Raw genomic sequence first — 20,990 nt, forward strand, 5'->3', positions numbered from 1 at the left:
ACCATGCCTTTCTGGACCCTTTCCACGCCATCCTCCTGACTGTGCCCAGAGGCCACAGGGGCTGTTTTGATGAGAACTGGAATGCAGAAACTGATGCACAAATTCTCTGTGCCCACCCACTTGAATACCACTCTGTGGGCATACACACACTCGCACGCTGCCACACTCAGATACCCTCACACACATTTACCCCCCCCACATACACACACCACAGTCACACACACACACATATGCATACGTGCTCACACACGCTCACACACCTGCACTCATGCATGCCCACACGTTCACATACACACACATACACATGCTTTCACATGCTCACCTACACTCACACACACGTTCCCTCACTGACACACCTTCACACCCATGTCCACACCCTCACACACACACTCTCACACTCACACCTGCGCACACTCTCTCCTAAAATCACGCACTCTGCCCTCTGCCACTGGAAAGTGGGGGACGGACTCCCCGGCCCCTCTAATCCGATGTTGGACAAGTACAGGTGGAAGAAAGTCAGGCAGCCTCCAGGCGACTCTCAGGGCTTCCCGTCTTCAGCAGCAGGAGGGTGGAGGCCGATGGGGACCCCAGGGGGGACTCTGTTCCCAGCTCTGACACAGTGGGGCCCCAGTAGGCCACTCGCTTCTCTGGGCCTCGGTTTCCCATTCTGTACACTGAGGGAAGGAGCTGATGCTCTCATGGGCCCTGGTCCCGGGAGCCCAGTGCTCCCAGCAGCAGCTTCCTGGGCCCCCTTGGTGGGTCGGGCCGGATGGGTGAGGCCTCAGAGCCGGGAGGGACTTGAGAACTTCCCAGAGGCGGCAGCTCACATGCAGAGGATCTCCAAGCCCCGCACGAATAGCAAGGCTTTCACAGGAATACGTGTGAACTCAGGAGGGGCAGTGGGAGAGCAGAGGCGGCAGGGAACGAGCGGCGGCGGGCGCAGCGGCAGTGGCAGCCCGGTGAGTACCCCCTGCCCTTCCAGGAGCGGCACCCAGGCCACCCAGTCCCTGGGTGTGACGGGGACACAGGGCAGGGGCATGTCGGCCGCCAGGCAAGGAGAGAGGAAGAGACCACTGGGCAGAGAAGGTGGGGACCCCGGGGGGCTTACCCCACCTGGCACTAAGGGGGCAGGACGGCTCCCAGGCCTCTGAATTCCTGGCCTCCCTCCGACGGGGACCCCCAGCTCAGTCCCCACAGACCCCATGGCCAGGTGATGGGGGTAAACGAGGGGTATCTGTCTTCCCTCCTCAAAGCCAGTCACTGAGAAGACTCAGGTATCCCCCAGAGACCCTGGGACCCTAACCATCCTCCCAGGGAAATGGAATCTTCCTGTCACCTTCCCCCCTCCTCTTCCCTCCCCCACCCTCACCCAGGTGTAGAAGAAAGGTGATTCCAACCCAGATACAGGTGCCCTGCCATTTCCCTTCTCCAAGGGAAAGAGAAGGACTTGGCGGGGATTCTGAGCTGGGAAAGGGGTTTTGGGGCAAACATTCTCACCCCTCTTTTATGGATGAGGAAACAGAGGCCCAGTGAGGGGAAGGGGCTGTCCCCCGCTGAGGGCCTCAGTAGGGGGTGGGCAGTAGAGAGAGTGGAATCCTGCAGAGGGGCCAGGCAGTGGGTGTGGGCACAGGGGAGGGCTGTGCTCCTCCAACATGTGTGTTCATCTTATGGCATCATTTCCAGGACATTGGGGCAGGTCTGACCCGTCCTGAACGGGCTGGGATTGGAGGAGCCCGGACAGCCTCCTGCCAGCCCAATGCCACAGGGTCAGACTTAGATAGAAGGGGCAAATTCCTGCCCATTGACAAAGCGGTGGAGCCAAGAGGCATGGGGGGAAGTAGATGGGGCATCCTTGGAAGCCTAGAGCACCTCACATCACAGCCACCCACTTGACAGATGGGGAAACTGAGACCCAGGGGGCTTAAGCAACTTGCCCGGGGTCCTGCAGCTGATTGAGCAGGCAGAAGAGTAGGGTGGGCTCTTCCCAGGCTAACCCTGGGGCCTAAGATCTCAACCACTCAGCAAAGCTGCCCCCTCCCAGGTGTGCTCTTTGCCTTTTATCCGAGAGCCTTTCTCCTCCAGCTGGTAACACCTCCCCTGGCTGCTCCAACTGTGAATGAACAAAGCTGCATCCAGCACCTCGTGAATAAAGCTGATGTCCAGAGATGCTCACAGGTCCAGGCAGCTGAGGGGCGGCCTGTGGCAGGAATGGGCCCAGCCAAAGGCAGTGGGTCCATGAGTCAGTTCAGGATCAAGAGACCTCAGCTCAGGGAAGGGAGGCCAGTGGAGTCAGCATCCCAGGGCTCGCTAAGGCCACCTGGTGCAGCCTCTGTGTCCTGACAGTGTGGCCTCCAGATCAGAAGGGCCACGGGGAGTTTGGAAAGAGCAGGGGGTGGAGTGAGAGGACCTAGGTTTGCATCCCAATTCCATCCCTTACCCTGATCGTGTGACCCTGGGCAGGTCAACTTGCTCATCCTCAAAACCATAGGTAATGAACCCTCTCTCCTGGATAGAGTGTGCTGAGCCACCGTGTCTCTGCCTGCCCAGGAGGGTCCTGGAGAGAAGCTCCCAGAGAGACCACAGTTCGCCTCACCCCAAGTTCTATAGGAGCCGGGCTCAAGCGCTGGAAGGGATTTTAGGGACCCATTTTACAGATGAGGAAGCTAAGGCTCACGAAGGATAAGTCAGTGGCCTGAGACTATATACTTCACTAATGTCTCTGAGCACGGTTTCTTTGTCAGCAAAATAGTAATGGTACCTACTTCATAAGGATGTTACCAGCAAGAGAAGCTAAAAGCATTGAACGCCCCCACATGCCAGGCACTGTGCTGGACATGAGACGGGCACTATTTCTTTTGAAACTCACAGTGACTATGTGAGGGTGAAATTGGGGCCAGCCCCGCACGTCTCTGGCTGCTCTCAGGTGAGGCAAATTTGGTCACTGGATGGTCCAATCTCCTGTTAGGTCACAAGGTGATTTAGGGCACCTGCGTCCTCAGCCCAGCAAACGGCAGGTAAGAAGAGGACTTGGACTTCCCTGGCGGTGCAGTGGTTAAAACTCCGCGCTTCCACTGCAGGGGCCACGGGTTCAGTCCCTGGTCAGGGAACTAAGATCCCGCATGCCTGCGTGGCCAAAAAAAAAAAAAAAAACAGAGGAGGACTTGGGGGGGATGGGGGTGGTGGCACGGGGGCCTCCCCTCGCCTTCCCACAAGCTTTCCATCCTCCTCCCACGCTGGTTAACTGCAGGTTCTCCAGGGCCGGATGAAGGGAAGGAGGAGATGAAGGGGACAGGAAAACCAGCCTGCTACTCTTGCAAGCTGCCTCCCTGGGACTGGCAGTGTTTGAGCCGATTTCTCTGCAGAGGTGTTTGATGGGGTCTGTGTGCCTCCCCACAACAACTCCTCTCTCAACTCAGAACCTGGCAGGAGGTCCAAAATGCAGGCATACGTACTAATCTCTCCAAGTCTCCTTAAAGCCAGCCCCTCCCTCTTGTCTCAAGGTGAACAGGGAGGCATCCCCCTCCCCTGACTTTAGACTCAGGTCACTTTAAATATTCTTTGCCAGAATCCGATTAGTCTGCACTCTCAGCTGTGTGGGGGAAGGTGTCAAAGTCACCTAATAAGTTCACAGCCACCTGCTTTTGGCAAGTCCTACTGGTTCGTTTGTGGCACAGCTCACTCCAGTATCTGGACTCGGCTGAAGCTTTTATTTTAACATCTCTGACAATTATGTCCAGTTTCAAAGCCCATGGCCTGGGCCACTCAACCACACTGTAATTTCTGATCCTCAGTTTAGTGGTCTGCAAAATGAGCTGAATAACACTGACCTCATGGGACTGTGGTAAAGATCCATGGTTCCCATATGGATGAGGACTCTGCAAACTGCAGAAGGCTGTGCAGATGAGGGGTCAGCACTACCGCAGCTCGTGAAGCCGTTGACATCATGCCTTGCTGATGTCTAGTTGTTTCTTGGGTCTCCGTCCCAGGCAGCCATTCCCCTGGTGGGTACCTGGTAAGCTCCTGGAGTCCTGGACCATGACTTACCCTCTATTCCACCTGCCTGTCCCTGGCATACATGCATCAGGGTTTAGGGTGAGCTGGCGGATTCATTAGCAAGGAAAAAAGAGTCTCCTTCTAGGTGGCACATAGCTGGGGGCATGGCCAGGTGGCCTCTGGAACGCGACAGAAGGGTGGTCCCTGGCCTGAGGGTGCAGAGGTGCTGGTGGCAGCTTCAGGGGCTGAGAAGAGAGAGAAGATTTCAAGTCTCAGGAGTTACGTGACACTTTCATTGCCACTTAACCCGCAACATCAGCTGAGAGCCTATTTCTGTAAGTGTTTTCTCTTCTTCTAAGAAAGGTGGGTGAGGTCTCAGCTTTAGCGAGTTTCTCACCGCCCACCTGGGAGAGATGTCATTAATTACACTTGTGCTCACTGCTGAGGCCGATCCAGCCCCCTCGGAGAGCCCAGGGAGGGCTCAGGCGACCAGTCGTGGCGCTGGTTCTCAGGACCCCAGAGAGTGTTCACAGACACGTCCCAAATCGCCATGGGTCCGGGCACAGTTTTCACTTGTCCCTGGTGAAATGACAACTCAACAGACAAAGCAGCACCAAGTTAAATTTGTCCCACTTAAAGGTTTTGTCCTTTTATTCTAAAATTATGGCCTTCCTCCCTCTCTGGTGCTAAATGTCCTTTCCAGATGATGGTGAGAACGTGGGTGATTTCTTTAAATGAACTTACGTGAGGAAGTGGAGAGTTAGCAGACTCTTTCAGGCCCCGTTTGTTGGTAATTCACTGATCTGTGGACTCCGAGCATTTTAGAACCATTACTCCAAAGAATGGAGTACAAGGGCTGGCCCCCTCACTCTGACAAGGGCAGGATTCGAACCCAGGAGTGGATGCCTCCCATCAAGTCAGGACTCCTTCTACCGGGAGGCGGGAGTCCGGACCTATCCCAATTCTTCAATACTGAGGTGCTGTGTGACCATGGGAGACACCCTCCCCCTCCCTGAGCCTCCATTTCCTCATCTCTAAGCACAACTATAATCCACGCCTTCCCTCCCTTAGAGTGAGATGAGGACTTAAACGTTCGTTATTCACACCTCAAGAAGGAGGACCCGTGGGGCGGGGGAGGGGTCCCCCGGACCCTCCGTCACCCAGCATGTCACTCTCATCCAATGTGCTTGGACTGTCAGACCAGGGAATCTTTCACAGTATCCTCAGCAACCGTCTACTCTTCCCGGATACGTCTGGGGAAGGGGGAAATGGCCAATGGGTGGGGAAGGAAAACAGATGGAAGACAAGAGAAAGAGAGAAGGGAAGGAACGTGGGGTGGGGAGGTGAGAACGGAGGACCCCTGTTTCAGGTCCACGCCCTCCCTGAAGACTCGGCTGAGCTCGCAATCAGGTGGAATCAGTTCCCGCCTCCACCCGCCCCTCTGTCCTAGCAGCAGCCCTGCTCTATGTTGCGAGAGTCTGAGGGCAGGACATCCCGTGTTAATCCATCTTCCTGCTCCCGGCATGAACTTGGTACTCGGTAAATGCTCAGTCATCGTCTGTTGGACTGAATTACAAACTTCTCTTGCTCCTCTCACCAGGTGCAAGGCTCCTTGAGGGCATGGAATCTGTGCCTGACCTCTAGTCACGGTCACACTCTAAAGGATGGCTTTTCTCAGGGTTGTGTGTGTTATTTCAATTCATACCAAACCGTATGAGATTATCCCCCGGTATAATATCCCCACTTTACAGGTAAGGAAACTGAGGATGGGGTAGGTGGCCACCTTGCCCCACGTGTCATGGTAAGCAGAGGGGCCAGGATTCAAATCCCAGCTTCTATCTGCAGAGCCATGTGCTGAACCAATTAATGCCCATGAGAAGGATGCCTGTTTTTCATCTCGTGGTATAATCGGGCAGACTCATCCCTCTGCTGTCTCCTAGTAAGTTCATCTCCTGACAGTTGGGTGGTTTTCCCCAAAGTGTTTGCTCAGGCCAGCCACAAATAAAGTTTCCATAATCCATGCGTGGCTTGGCTACATTAATCGTGATTGCTTGGGTGGCCAGAGAGAAAGGCTCCCACAGCAGGAAATCTTCCAGGGGGATTATTTACACAAGCTCATTAGTTCTGGGCTGAGGGACAGGAAATGGTGGGTGAGCTCTAGTCCTGGGTAAGGAGGCACTCAGCTCTCACATTAGCTGTGTGTTCCTGAGCAAGTCACTTGCCCTCTCTGGGGAAAGGAGGCAGTTTAAATGCATGCTAAATGTCCTTTCCGTGTAATAATAGCAGAGATGAAGAATGTGGCTTCTGGGCTTCCCTGGTGGCGCAGTGGTTGCGAGTTCGCCTGCTGATGCCCGGGACACGGGTTCGTGCCCCGGTCCCGGAAGATCCCACATGCCGCGGAGCGGCTGGGCCCGTGAGCCATGGCCGCTGAGCCTGCGCGTCCAGAGCCTGCGCTCCGCAACGGGAGAGGCCACGACAGTGAGAGGCCTGCGTACCGCAAAAAAAAAAAGAATGTGTTTTCTAGGATCAGAAAGACTGGACTCAAGTCTTGGCCTTGCCTCACCTTGACCTCTGACATCCCTTCACTTCTCTGAGTGAAGCTTCCCTTCCTCATTAGGCAGAGATTTTGGTGCCATCCTCAGGGGGCTGCAGTGAGCAGGGGTAGGTAGGCAGGTTGTTCATAAACTGAAAATCTCTTATGCAGATGTGTAACCAATATTGTTATCATTATTATCTCCAGAGCCTTTGGCTCCCAGGCTCTCTGAGCACGATGTCCGCAGCTCCCGCCAGCAATGGGGTGTTTGTCGTCATCCCACCCAGCAACGCCAGCGGCCTCCGCCCGCCCCCAGCCATTCTGCCCACCTCCCTGTGCCAGCCTCCCGGGATCATGCAGTTCGAGGAGCCACCGCTGGGGGCGCAGACTCCACGGGCCACCCAGCCGCCTGACCTGCGGCCCGTGGGGACATTCCTGACAGGAATGCCCAAGGCTTTAGGGGTAAGAACAGCTCTCTGACCACCCAAGGCATAGATGCTGGGCAGGGAGGGAGTACTCATGCACCCTGGAGAGGGGGCAGGTAGTCAAAAGATACCTAGTGAGGACTTGAGGATGCAGTCATGCACCAGGCAGACAAGGACCCTTCTCATCAGAGAGTAAACCAATGAACAAATAACTGAGATCACTCCAAATAGGACAGTGGAGTCGAAAATGACCATGGAGGAGAGGCAACACTAGCAAAGGTGGACAGAGAGGTCTCTCTGGGGAGATGACATTGAAGCTAAGAATCTAGATGTTGGGCTGAAGCCAGCCAAGTGAGATCTGGGGACATGGGCTCATCAGGTAGAGGAAACAGCAAGTGCAAATGCCCTGAGGTGGCTTGTTCAAGGACGAAAGAGAAAGTGGACATGGCTGGAATGTAATGAGCAGAGGAAGAAGGGAGACGAGATGAAGCTGAAGTGGTAACCAGGGCCAGCTCATTGCTCCTGCAGGGCTGACAGTCCAAGATGCCTCTAAGGTCTTTTCCAATCTCAGATGGGCTTGAGATATTGATCTCTCGGAGGGAAACAAATATTACACAGTAGATAGATAGATAGATAGGCAAACATATTCATCGATATATACATATAGGGTGTCTTCAGTTTGTCCTTTGGCCTCAGTTTGTCCAATGGAAGATGAAAACATGGCTTAAGTGGTGATGATGGTGGTGATCATGATGATGGTAATGACGATGGTGGTGGTGATGATGGTGGTGATGGTGATGGTGGTGGTGATGATGGTGGTGATGGTGGTGATGATGGTGGTGATGGTGATGGTGGTGGTGATGATGGTGGTGGTGATGATGGTGGTGATGATGGTGATGGTGGTGGTGATGATGGTGGTGATGATGGTGATGGTGGTGGTGATGATGGTTGTGGTGATGGTGATGGTGATGATGGTGGTGATGGTTGTGGTGATGATGGTGTTGGTGATGGTGGTGGTGATGATGGTGATGGTGGTGATGGTGATGGTGGTGGTGGTGGTGATGATGGTGGTGATGATGGTGATGGTGGTAATGGTGATGATGGTGGTGATGATGATGGTGGTGGTGATGATGCTTGTGGTGGTGATGATGATGGTGGTGGTGATAATGAGGACAATGACAACAGCTCTCATTTACCGAGTGCCCACGAGAGGTGCGTGCATGCACTGACCAAGGAATTTGCATGCATTGTCTCCTTAGAATCTCATCACCGCTTGTGACACAGGGATCATAGTTCCCATTGGACAGATTAGGGAGCTGAGGCTGGTCAACACTAAGTCACTGGCCCAAGGCCACACAGCTGGTAAGTGGCATCCTGTACCCTAGGATGGCCTGACTGTAAAGTTCTACTTGCAACCCCACTGCTCTGAGCACTAGGAACTCGGGCTTGAACATGCTGGAATTTAGGATTCTACAGTTAAGGCTGCAGCAAGCCCACTGGTGCAGGAAGGGACTAGAGGCAGTGGACAGAGATGGAGTATCCGTTGCTGGAGGCCTGAAACCTCAGAGCAGACTCTGGGAAACAGTTACCTCCAAAGGACTTTGGTGAGACAAATGTAAACTGCTGAAAAACATAAAAAGTAGAAACTATAGATAGGTTTTAGGGAGTGTCACCCAGGGAGAACACTGGCTTTAGAGTTAGCTGGCCTTCCACTTTATAGCTGGGAGACCTCAGAGAAGTTACTGAATATCTCTGAACCTCAGTTTCCTCATCTCCAAAATTAGGATAATAATTTTAGGATATCTACCTCATCATATTAGGTTTAAATGAGATAATGTCTGTAAAACACCCAGCACATTGCTTAGTGTAGACAGGCATTTGCTAAGTGGCAGCAGGTGTCTTAGGAGTAACTGGAGTAGCAGTGGTGGTCCAGGGGCAGGGGAAGGACCCACTGAGAAGGAGAGCAGCACTGGCAGCCGGAACATAATGTCCCATAAGGAAGCTGCAAAGATGCAGGACATGCAACTGAGGAGAGAAAGAGAAGATTCAAGGGGTCTGCCTTTAAATATACAAATTCTTGGCATTCATGTTAGGGAGACTATTCCACGTGACCCCAAGAATACCACTCCACAGTCTGAACTGCCCATAAATGGACCACAGTGGTTTGAGAGGTAGTGAACACCTCGTCACTGAGGGCATCTGTTTAGAAGTCAGGAGCTGGAAAGGGCTCCTGGATTAGGAAGAGGTTGAAATCAGGGGCCTCCAGTGTCCCTTTCCACTCAGTTCTAGAATTCAGTTGTTAACCAAAAACATTTGGAAAGAAATGTGGCAGCAAGTACCAGAAGCCCACAGGTTCCCAGCCATGGGAAAACCATCCCACTTCTGAGAATGGATCAGTGGGGCAGTGGTAAACCACCCCCTTTTAATTAATTAATTAATGTAAAACCCAAGTCCAGATTCCAGCTGGTAGGAGACAGCTCCAGCACATGGCTGGGATGAATCAATAACAGACACTCAGATGAGAAAGTTGCCCAAGGAGATATTTGTGCAGGCTGCATGGGGGTGAGGAAGGAAAAGGTGAGGCATTCAGTACAGGGAATGCTGTACCTGCTGCTCAGTAAACCAGGGTTAGGAAAACCAGGTAGCAACACAGAGGATGCTTGAGATCCATGGGTCAGAGCAAAAAGCAAACCTGTGGAGACATGGTAACAGAAGGGTGGGTCCCGAAGGCTCTGGGCTACTGGTTTCCTTAAAACTGTCTTTTACGGTTGTTATAATGACGTCTCCTTAAAAGAACGGAATCTTGAGTTTATTTCCCAGTCACCGATGGTTCGCTGCCAGAGCGCAGGGCCCTGCCACGCTCTCCTCCGCGGCCGGCAGGGGGCGGTGTGGAGCCCGCCCCGCCCGCCTGGCTGAGCCACCGCCCGCTCCCCGCAGACGGTCCAGATCCTCATCGGCCTCATCCACCTGGGCTTCGGCAGCGTGCTGCTCATGGTCCGCCGCGGCCACGTGGGGATGCTCTTCATCGAAGGCGGCGTCCCCTTCTGGGGAGGAGCCTGCGTGAGTGCCGGGGCCATCCAGGGAACTGTTCCCAGGCTCATTTCTCCCCCCGCCCCACCCCTCCACCACATCCTTCTAGACACAGCCACCCCTAGGTGGGGGCCTGAGCTTAACTCTAACTCCGAACTGCAAACCCTAATCATACCCTGACCCAGACCCCACTCCTGTTGTGTATGAAAAGTTCCCAGCAAAGAGCCTAGCACAGAGCAGGTTCGCAGAAAGCATGGGAGCCCCCCACCCCACCCCATTCCAGTTTTTCAAAACATTTGTCATCCTTCAGATCAAAAGAGAGTAGTATTAATTCACTGTCTGAATTGCACAATTTCAGGGTTCCTAAATAGTGGAAAGCTCATTCCAGCTGTTGCCTCTCAAACTAAATGTAAGGTGGAATTCTTTGAGCTCTGGAAGGTCAATGTAATAACCTGAGTTCAGGAAGGTTCCACTCTGGGCTATGTTGGCTTTAAGCATCATCACAGGCAGTCCTCAAACTGGTATAAGCACTAATTAAAGGAACTACTGGGGGCGGGGGGTAAGACAAGGAACAACAACAAAAAAAGTGATGAAGGTTGAAGGGGATGAGGGCAGGGGCTAAGGACAATAACCACCTTGTTACCGTGGTTACAAGCCTCAACCCGAATGCAAACCCTGGGCTGCAGAAACCCATCAGCTCCTCTCCTGGGCCCCAGCCCACCATGAGCTCTGTTCCCTGGGAGTCCGACCAACTCTCTGACAAATAGCCTGGCCACCCACCCCTGCTGGAGAATCAGGGGAGGGCACAGTTATAACCCCCAAGACGAAGAGAGCACTTCAGCAATTACAAGGTCCCTGTCTGCACCTGAGCCTCCCAGCGCCCCTGGGGGAGAACAGATTTGGGGGCCAGGCCAAGTGGTCTGAATCCCAGCTCCACCGTGTGTTATCAGGAGTCCCCTAGGCAAGTCAGTCCATCTCAGCCTCAGCTTCCTCATCTAAAAATCGGGTCCATAGTTCTGGCCCCACCTACCCCATAGTTTGAGGGAATCAAGCACTAACACATGTGGGAGCCAATTACCAAGCCTTAATTCAGCAGCATCCATCCAGTTGCCAGAGCTAAAACATCCCAAGTCACCCTAGACCCTTCTCTTTTCCCATTCCACATCCACTCCACCAGCAGGTCCTGTCAGCTCGCCCTCCCAAGCAGAGCTTAAAACTGTCCACGTCTCCCCCCTTCACCTGGACAGCTGTGGTGGCTCCTTCCCGGTCCTCTCTGTCTCCGTGTAATCCCAGGGCCTCCCCTACCCTTCTCCAGCCTCCTGCCGGCCTCTCCGAGTGATCTGTCCCCGTGGTCTCCCCAGCCTGCAGCTGAGCGCACACATGGAAGCTGCTGGGCCTTCTAAGCCTTAGGCCCACAACTGGCCTGGCAACACTCCGCTGCATCTCTCAGCTAAGCCAGTCACAGGACCCGCCCAGGGTCATTGTTGGAGGCAAGTGCCGAGGGCATGGGCACCGTGACACAGGGTTCGCTGAGAGCCATCTTTGGAGGGCAGCCTCCAAGCCGGCCCCGCCCACTCCCCACCCACCCCAAATCATCACAAGCCCTGTATCCTGTCATTTGCATCTCTGCTCAGAGAGGCCTTCCCTGACCACCCCACCTCAAGTAGCCCCCAGTGATTCCTTACAACTCCTGTCACTACCACCACACTTCTTGATCGTGTATTTGCTATGATTCCTTACAATGCCTGTCACTACCACCATACTTCTTGATCATTTATTTGCTAAGTGTTTGTCTCCCCCAGTTAGAATAGAAGCCCCGTGAGGGCAGGGATCTTGTCTGTCTTACTCAACTCTGCTACCATCTTGGCACATCCCTGCTGCTCAGGAAATGTTTGATGAGTGAATGTTTAAAGGAACAATGCCTTCCTTACAAGGCTCTGATGATACGATGTCAATGAAAACATTCACCTTGCAAGCCATGGCCCTAGTTCCCTGGACAGGGGCCCCTAGCAACCAGGGGACACCCTCACAGAGAGATTCCAAGTGCCTGGCCAGGAGGCAGAGAAGGTGGAAGCCAGGAGGCTGCTGGCTTCTCCCTGATACCCACGGTCTCGACAGCACCAGGCATGGTGTGCCCTGCCCAGTGTCCCAGCCAAAGCCTCACCGGGGTCCCCGCTTCCCCACACAGTTCATCATCTCGGGATCCCTCTCAGTGGCATCTGAGAAGAACCACACCAGCTGCCTGGTAAGTCTGAACAGGGGACCCGGGGCAAGGGTGGGGCCACTGCCAGGCTCCACTCTGCTCTGCTTCCAAAGACGCTCACTCATCTGGCTCCTTCAGCGAGCATTTCCTGGGGGCCTGCTGGGGGCCAGGCGCGGGACAACACCCAGCCAGCCACACACAGACCCTGCTCTACCTACGGGAGAGGAGGAACCGAGATGCACTTTCAAAACACACTACGGGGCAGAAAGTGAGCGTCCACAGACGAAGTGTTCATGGTCATCCAGAGAAAGGGAAGAGGCAAAAAGCCCTCCTGAAGCTGGGCCTTGGTGGGCAGGTAGGACTGAGAAATACTGAAGGAAAAGCATGAGGATGCAAGGAGAGGTCATGGGCAGGGTTGCCATGGAAACCATGTGTGGTTCTATTTGATCAGGGCAAAGGTCTGGGAAGAAAAGTGGAAAGAAATTAGATGGAGAGATGTGCTGGGTCCACATCGCCGACGGCTCCATGCCTTCTGTGGGCACCGGTGAGGGGGTGGGGAGCAATGGAGGCTTTGGACGTGAGGGTGTCGAGCATCGCACCAGAGTCAAGTCCCTGCCCTCATGGAGCTTACATTCTGGTGTCCGGTAAGACACCCAAAAACCAGACTAACAAATAAGGTCATTACAGAGAGTGAAAAGTGCTGAACAAAGCACCCGGATAATGTGAGTGGTTCTTCTCAGCTAGGACGGTCTGCAGTCCCTGAGCAGGTGTCGCTGAGCTCATTGCTCAGAGGGCAGCAGCCATGGAAGAGCCTGGGGAACAGTATCCCAGGCTGGGAGATGAGAGGGGAAGAGCCTGGGCATCAGAGGACGGAGAAGGGGCCAGGACACCGGATTACAGCAAACAAGGGGCAGAGTAGGAGAGGCTGAGCTCAGAGGGAGGGGCAGGGAGTGACTCAGGGATGGGTGCGGAGCCTGGAGTTTAAGGGCAGTGGGAGGCCACTGAGGGTTGAAGCAGACGAATCGTTGCCCTATGTGCATTCCTGAGAGCTGCTGGGTGCTGGGTGGAGAATGGATTATAGCAGGACAGGAGTGGACACAGGGGACCCTCAGTATCAAACCCATGTCCCCCTAGGCTGTAAAGTCTGGCAGGGGGAGAGCTGACTTACTCTGCTCTGTGCTCACAGCACCTTGGACAGTGCCTCGCAGGCAGCAGATGCTCAATAGAAGTTTGCTGGATTAATTAATCAATTAATTGACTTCCTGTGAGGCTGCTCTGGTCTCAATGACCTCCTCGCAAAAAGGAGTCAGAGTCTTTGAGCCTGAGCAGGTCCTGCAGTCCCCGGCCCACCCATGAGTGGTCCCCGCTTTAAGGCCAGGGCTGTTTAACCAGAAGTCTTCAGCTACTGGGTCAAAAGAGCATCGGGTTCTGGCAACATAGGGAGGGTGACCCGAGTGGTCGCCACCCAGGTATCCACTTGCCCCGAAGCCCTAGGCCTCCAGGTGAGGGCTTGGCCCACCGAACTCAGGCTCACAGCACCTGCCTCTCCCCTGCCTGGTGCCCCGCCAGGGTCTGCAGTGCCTTGCGCTGCCGGCCCCTGCCTGGGACCACGTGGAACTGACCCGAACACCTCTCCCAACCTCAGCGTCCACAGCAGAGGGTCTCCCCCCCCCCGGCCCTGTGCCTGCAGGGTGCTCGGCCTGGGGTGGAGGGGCACAGTATTGGGTGGGTAAGGAGCTTCTGCAAACCCCACCCAGGGAGGTGGTCGTGCCGTGCCCCTTTGCCAGCAGCTTCCAAGAAGACGATGGAAGGTAAGGGGCGGGGGTGGGGGTGGGGCAAGGGGGCAGCAGGGCCTTTGCTCCCGAAGTCCCGGGGAAGGATAGGAGGAAACAAGGGCAACAAGAGCGCAGGCGTGGGCATGAGCGTGAGGACAGTGCCCCCTGGCGGCGGGAGGCCTGGTACGGGAGGCTGGGGAAGGCGGAGGAGAGCTGTCGCCTCCCGTCCCATCTTCTGCTCCCGCCTCTCCCCTCTGCTCCTTTCCTCTGCAGGTGACGAGCAGCCTGGGGACCAACATTCTCAGCGCCATGGCGGCCTTTGCCGGGACGGCCATTCTGCTCATGGATTTTGGTGTCACTAACTGGGTGTGTTGTCTGACGCTCCCCAAGGAGTGGGAGAACTTGGAGAAGGATACAGCCACATCCAGGAGGGGGCAGGGGGAGAGGCTGTAGCCCCGGGAGGCTTGGGGCCCTGGGCCTCGCCAGGGCCTGCCAATCCCGAGATCCCATGAGTATATGGACCCCAAGACCCTACCCCAGGGATGGGCGTGGGGGCAACGGAGAGGCAGCCCAGAGTGCAGGGGAGGGCACGGGACGGGCTGCAGGGCAACTGGATACGGCTCCAGCTCTGCCATCGGCTGGCTGTGGGACCTTGGGCACCTTATTCTAGCTCGCTCTGGGCCCCCTTTCCTCCTCTATTCTAGAATTCTCGGCTTGCCTTGACGGTGGCTTTTGGTCCCCAGGACGTGGGCAGGGGCTACCTAGCCGTGCTTACCATCTTCACCATCCTGGAGTTTTTCATCGCGGTCATTGCCACCCACTTCGGGTGCCAAGCCACCCGCGCCCAAGCCCACGCGGTGAGTGCCTCACCCCTGCCTACCCCCACCCGGGGCCACTGCTCTGCAATGAGCTCGCCATTCCTACATCCGGGGACCCAAAGGAGTTTCAGCGGGAAAGTGGGACTGTTTTCCTCGTGGCCACAGGGAGGCGCCAGCACCAAGGGACCCGTCGCCCTGTGCGCCTGGACGCAGAGCCTTGGAAGGCAGGTGCAGGGGACGAGGGGGAGCCTTGTCCAAGGATGAGTGGGACCCTCCAGAAGTTCACGGGCCATGAGGGAGACGTGGGCATCAGAAAGGGCAGTATGACTCGGGTGGGAATTGACCTTAGTTTCCCCCAAACTGGAGGACAGTGCAGACAGAGAGGCGATGGAGGAGGGCCTTCGTGGCAAGGGAACCAGTTGGAGTAAAGTCCTCCTCCGCGGGACAGTGCGGGCCACAGCGTGGGGATGCCGCTTAGGAGGTGGATTTGTGCAAAATGGGACGTGAGGCTGTTGAAAGTCTGAGCAGAGGAGTATAAGCTCAGAGGGGAGGGGGAATAGAGCGGGGCTCAAGGAAATCAATCCAGAGGGTTTGTCCAGCGCAGCGGGTGGCGGGGCGGAGAGGCGGGGCTGGAGGCAGGGAAGCCGCTAGAAGGCGGGTGCTATGGTATCCAGGCCTTGAACCAGTGCAGGGCTGGCCAGAGACAACACCAGAACCGTAGTTCGTAGAGAAATGAGACTTATGTCTGTTTTGTTCACTGCTTTATCCCCAACGCCCGGGTCATACTTGGCCCCAGTAAATATTTTTTGGAATATTAGGTGAACTTACGAGTGGGGTCAATTCAGACTTGGCGGCTTTCACTACTAGGGTGTGTTCTCAGAATGCCCACAAGAGGACACTATTGCAACAGCTCCAAGAAGGCGCCCGAGCCTCTAGGATTGCCTGGGTTTGTTTTCTTCTTTGCAGCCTGTGATTTTCCTGCCAAATGCCTTCAGCACAGACTTCAACATCCCCAGCCCCGCAGCCTCTCCGCCCCCCGCCTATGATAACGTGGCATATGTGCCCAGGGAGTCGTCCGAGTAGATGATCACTCTGGGGGTTGGAGTCCCGCCTCCCCTACCCTCCAGCCGCCACCCGCGCCATCCCGAGCCATCCCGAGCCCAGCCTCTCCCCACCCCCACCTCGTTAATCTTGCGGCGGCCCTCGGCCCCAGGCCTCACATGGTGTGGCACCGAGTGGAGACCCTGGGGATGTCTGTCCCACACATTTCCCGCAGTGGTTTATTTCCTTAAAAAGCTAGCTGATGTCAAGGGTACGTGTCCTTCTGCCTTGCTGGGCGCCGTCACTATCAGGAAACACCCCCACGTGCTGCTCTGAATTTCCCTGGCCTCACAGGGAGACGGGTTCAAGGGTCGCCCTGGCCCTCAGGCCTTGGGACGGTCATTAAGCTCAGAGACCCCAGAATCCTCCAGTAAGGAGTACTGAGTCCAGCTGCAGAGGTCACACAGCTGGCAGTGGCTTGGCTTCGGGTCTCCAAGCCCTAGGACCGGCTCTGTCCTTTGTAATCTGCTGCTCCGTCTTTGGGCCTCAGTTTTCCTGCCTAGAAACTAAAGGTTGAACCAGATGACATTTAAGACCCTTCCAGCTCCCGTGCCTCCGGGGAACGTTTGGAGTCCCTATTGACTCAACCCTGCCCACCCCCCAGGACTGCGGAGGTTGCAGGGGAGGGCTGAGTCCAGCCCACGGCATCCTGGGCAGCATCTACAGGTGCACAGCGGTGGTGGCCCCTACCCCTGGGGGGCTCAGGACCTCCATGGGGCTTTCAGTGCTCCCACCCTCACCCCCTAGCCTGAGGAGAAGGCTGCCTCTGAAGGTACCATGAGTGGGGCTGGGTCTCTGGGCCCAGGGGGTTGATGGCAGAACTCATTTCCTTGCAGCCATGGGACTGAGGGCCCCAGCTTCTTTCTGGCTGTTGGTGGTCAGCTTCCCTAAGCCCCCAGAGGCTTCCCTCAGCTCCCAGCCCATGGTCTTTATAGCCAGCCAGGGAGAGAGTTTGCAGAGCAAGCCTGCTAGCAAGAGGCAGTCTCATGTGACACTGTGGTTACAGAAGTGACATCTCATCACCTTTGATGAGAAGTGACATCTCATCACCTTTGCTTCTATAGGTTAGAAGCACATCACAGGTCTCACCCACACTGGGGGGCGGGGGGGAGAGTTCTTGGGCTTATTAGAATCTGTCCACCACAGTTACATTTTGCCCATTAAAATTTTGTGAATGTGAAAATACAATGTGTTTCATTCTCTCCCAGTTTAAAATGCCCTATCTTGATGCCCTAAACCCCTTCGGTCGTGGGTTTACTTTTCTCCTCTCCTTTATAGTCTTACTTCCTCACCTCCCACTCACACCACTGAAATTGCTGTTGTCATGATCTCATTGTCACCAGCATCAATGGGCTTTTTAATATCCTTATTTTAATAATAATAACTCCATCCATCTCTTAAGTGTTGCCTACCCTGGACTCTCCTCTGGGTGATCTCATCTGCTGCTCTGGTCTCATCTCATGGTTTATTCAGCAGGTGTTTATTGACTGTGTGTCCAGGCTCTGAGGATGCCAGATGTCAACCAAATCTCTCCGCTCTCGTGGAGCTCAGGTTAGCTGTCTGTCCCCATCCTGACAATCCCCAAACCCCTGTCTTCCACCCAGGTCTCTTCTCTGAGCCAGCTTCAGCATCTACTTTCACGTTCTACTGACATGAAACACATACCACTTGTCAATCAATGTCACTACAGACTTGGCTGGTGCCCAAGCCAGAATCTGAGCATCATTCTTGGTTTTCCCTCTGCCTCAGCCCCAGGTATAGTCGTCCCCCACTGACTCTCTTTGCTCTAGCTTTCTCGACTCAGTCCACTCTCCCCACCCTCCTTCCCAGCACTTGTGAACCACTGTCATCTTTCACCTGCATCATGGCATCAGACTCCTGACCCCCTAACTTCTGTCCCCAGCTCCACGCTGGCCCAACCCATGTCTGGGCTAGATAACAGCCACAGAGATTTTTCTAAAGTACAAAAGCAACAGTGTCATCGCTCTGCCTAAAGTTACTTGGAGCTCTCCCCGCCCTCAGGCTAAAGTCCAGATGCTCTGGCAGAGTTGACAGAGCCCTGGAGATGTAGCCCACTCCCCTCTCCAGCCTCTGCTCGGCCCCGCTCCTCCTACACTCGACCTGGCTGCCATACTGGACCTCTGTGAGACCCCCTCTGCCTGGAATGCTATTCCCTGCCTGCCCCCCACTCTTATTTGTCTGACTTAGCTTCCAACCCTCCTTCAGACCTCGGTGTAGACACCACTTCCTCCAGGAAGCCTTACTGGCTCATCTTTCTCTGGCCCTTCCAGGTGAGGTGTCCTCTGCTGGGCTCTCAGCACACATGCATATCTGGGGTCCCACCCCCTCCCTCCAAACTATCGCCTGTCTCCCTGATCGTCTTCGCTATTGCGTTCTGCCAGTTTCCTATCGCTGCAGTAACCAATGACTACAAACTTAGTGGCTCAAAACAATACATTCAGGGAATTCCCTGGTGATCCAGTGGTTAGGGGTCCACACTTTTACTGCTGAGGGCCCCGGTTCAATCCCTGGTCAGGGAACGAGGATCCCACAAGCCACGTGGTGTGGCCAAAAAAAAAAAAAAAAGAAATACGTTTATTATCTTACAGCTCTGGAGGTCAGAAGTCGAAAATGAAAGTGTTGACAGTTCTGAGTTTTGGGGGGAAGCTCTGGGGAAGAATCCATTTCCTCACCTTCTCTAGCTTCTAGAGACTGCCGCATTCCTCGGCTTCTAGCCCCTCCTCCATCTTCAAAGCTAGCAGCGTAGCCCCTGCCAATCTCTCTCGCTGACTCTGGTCCTCCTGCCTCCCTCTTATAAGGACCCTCGTGATTATGTGGGACCTGCCAGATAAGCCAGGATAATCTCTCCATCTCAAGTCCCTTAACTTAATCACAACTGCAAAGTCCTTCTACTGTGTCAGATGACATGGTCATGGGTTCCAGGGATTGGGACATGGACATCTCCGGGGGCTGTTGTTCTGCCACCAGAGTCTCCCAGTTCCTCAAAGACACGGCAGTGTTTCCTTCAGTCCTGGCCCCCCAGCGCATGGCACAGTGCCTTGCTGGTAGTAAGTGCTCATTGAGGGTTTTATGAATGAGTGGGTCAGTTAATGAACAAGGGCGTGGGGTGGTCTGCATGTGTGTGCAGGTGTGTGTGTGTGTGTGTTGTATGTCGTACGTCACTAAAAGTGGTGAAGAAGAAGCCTCTAACCCAGAGAAAAACCACAGGTTCTGGAAAAACTTCAGAAGTAAGGTTGCAGATGATGAATGAGTGCAAAGCAGCTAATGGCAGGTGGGGCCTGCACTGCAGGAGGTCCCAGGGCGAGTGTCTGGACACTGCGTCGCGGGGGGGGGGGGGGGGCGGGGCAGGGTGCCATCAGGGGAAGTGGACCTTTTCCAGAGCTATGACTACCTGGCCTCACCCCACATGGAAGGCCCGAGGGAAGGTGAGTGGCAGGTAAGTGAATGTGGAAGGTCGCTTGCCGCCTGGTTGTGTGTGTGACACGGAGCCTGCGTGACCCCTGAGAGTCAGTGGTGACTTTAGTACTTGTCCACGGCTCCTGATACGTGCCAGGCACCGCTTTAAGCATCCCATACGTTCTCACTCACTTAACCCTCTAGCGACTGCAGAGGGAGTACTACCCCCATCTTGCAGAGGGGAAAACTGAGGCCCAGAGAGGTCAAATAAGTCACTTTAGGTCTCCCAGCTACGAAGGAGTAGAACTGAGGTTTCTACTCAGGCAGCCCAGGCCCAGAGTCAGCTCTGAAGTCGGCAAGTGCGGGCATGGGTGACTATCCAGGGTGGCCGCGGGGCTCTGCATCACTTTCCTGCCCCCAGCGGCATAGCAGCGTGGAGAGAGAAGCCAGAGGTGAAAAGGAAGAGGCCAGGGTGAGAGCTGAGGGTGGTCCAAGCCCGCTCACACCTCCTTCACCAGAACCGCCTGGTTGAGGGTCTGCTCACTTCCCAGAACGCGGGCACCACGCTGGGAGCAGCCCAGGGACAGGTCGCCAGGCAAAGTGAGACGTGTCCCTGCCCCCAGCCGGATGCAACTTGCAGGCCGTGCCTGGATCCTGATTCAAGCAAATCAAAGGTCACACGACGCTGATGAGACAATTAGAGAAATGTGAACACTGAGTAGATATTTGATATCTAGTAAGTAGCAAAAACTGGAAGAAGAAGAGGTTTTCCTGACTCCCAGTGTTGAATTTTCCTCAACAAGGGAGCCATCTAACCCCAGCACAGAGCTCGGTGTGGCTGCAGGGCTATTGCATCGCCCAGAAATAGGCCCCATGGAGCAGCAGGTCTTCACTGTTTTAAATTTTCAGTTGTGACATGTGGTCACCTTGTTTTTAAAGGGTCCTTATCTTTTAGAGATAAATACTAAAATGTTTACAAATAAAACGGTTGGAAGTCCAAGCTTTGCTTACTGATGAGGAGAAAGAGTGGCAAGAGATAAACAAGATGGACAGAGGGCTGACAATTGTCCCTGGGGAATAGTATGCGGGAGTTGACAGGGCCATTCTCTCTACGTTTGTGAATTGTTGAAATTTTCCAGAATTAAAAAGTCTTTTAAAAGGCTCAAACTCAGGCTTCCCTGGTGGCGCAGTGGTTGAGAGTCCGCCTGCCGATGCAGGGGACACGGGTTCGTGCCCCGGTCCGGGAAGATCCCCCATGCCGCGGAGCGGCTGGGTCCGTGAGCCATGGCCGCTGAGCCTGCGCGTCCGGAGCCTGTGCTCCGCAACGGGAGAAGCCACAACAGTGACAGGTCCGCATACCATTAAAAAAAAAAAAAAAAAAGGCTCAACCTCTGACTCTATGAAGATCACAATCATCTTCACTCCATGCAGCTGGGCCATGAAGCAGGAGGTGTGGCCAGGAAGGAAAATATCCAAAGTCTAATGTTGTAAAGATGTTCTGATCTTCTGGTGCTGCCTCTGTGGGGTGAAGCGGATCCAGAGGATACAGGGCAGCTGGACTCTCAGAGTGGAGGTCCCAGGCCAGGTGAGTGGACCCCACGGCAGAAACAAGGAAGGAGTGTCTTCCATCAGGTTATCTAGAAGCAGAGCCTGAGACAAGGATTTTGGACAATTGACTTATGAGGGAGCCCTCTC

General features: G+C 54.7%; 1 protein-coding gene across 1 annotated transcript; it reads left to right on the plus strand.

The window, feature by feature from the left end:
• Positions 1-6,763: 6,763 nt before the first annotated feature.
• MS4A15 (membrane spanning 4-domains A15) lies at positions 6,764-16,979 on the plus strand (the record flags this gene model as incomplete). The annotated part of the gene is made up of 6 exons (XM_081239609.1): positions 6,764-6,988; positions 9,889-10,011; positions 12,170-12,226; positions 14,233-14,325; positions 14,703-14,816; positions 15,744-16,979. 6 exons carry the CDS (start codon positions 6,764-6,766, stop codon positions 15,858-15,860), a joined length of 729 nt encoding a protein of 242 aa, XP_081095735.1. The 3' UTR covers positions 15,861-16,979.
• Between the last annotated feature and the right edge of the window lie 4,011 nt (positions 16,980-20,990).

The sequence above is a fragment of the Mesoplodon bidens genome (genome assembly GCF_964165515.1).
Source record: "Mesoplodon bidens genome assembly, chromosome: 7".
Taxonomy (NCBI): Eukaryota; Metazoa; Chordata; class Mammalia; order Artiodactyla; family Ziphiidae; genus Mesoplodon; species Mesoplodon bidens.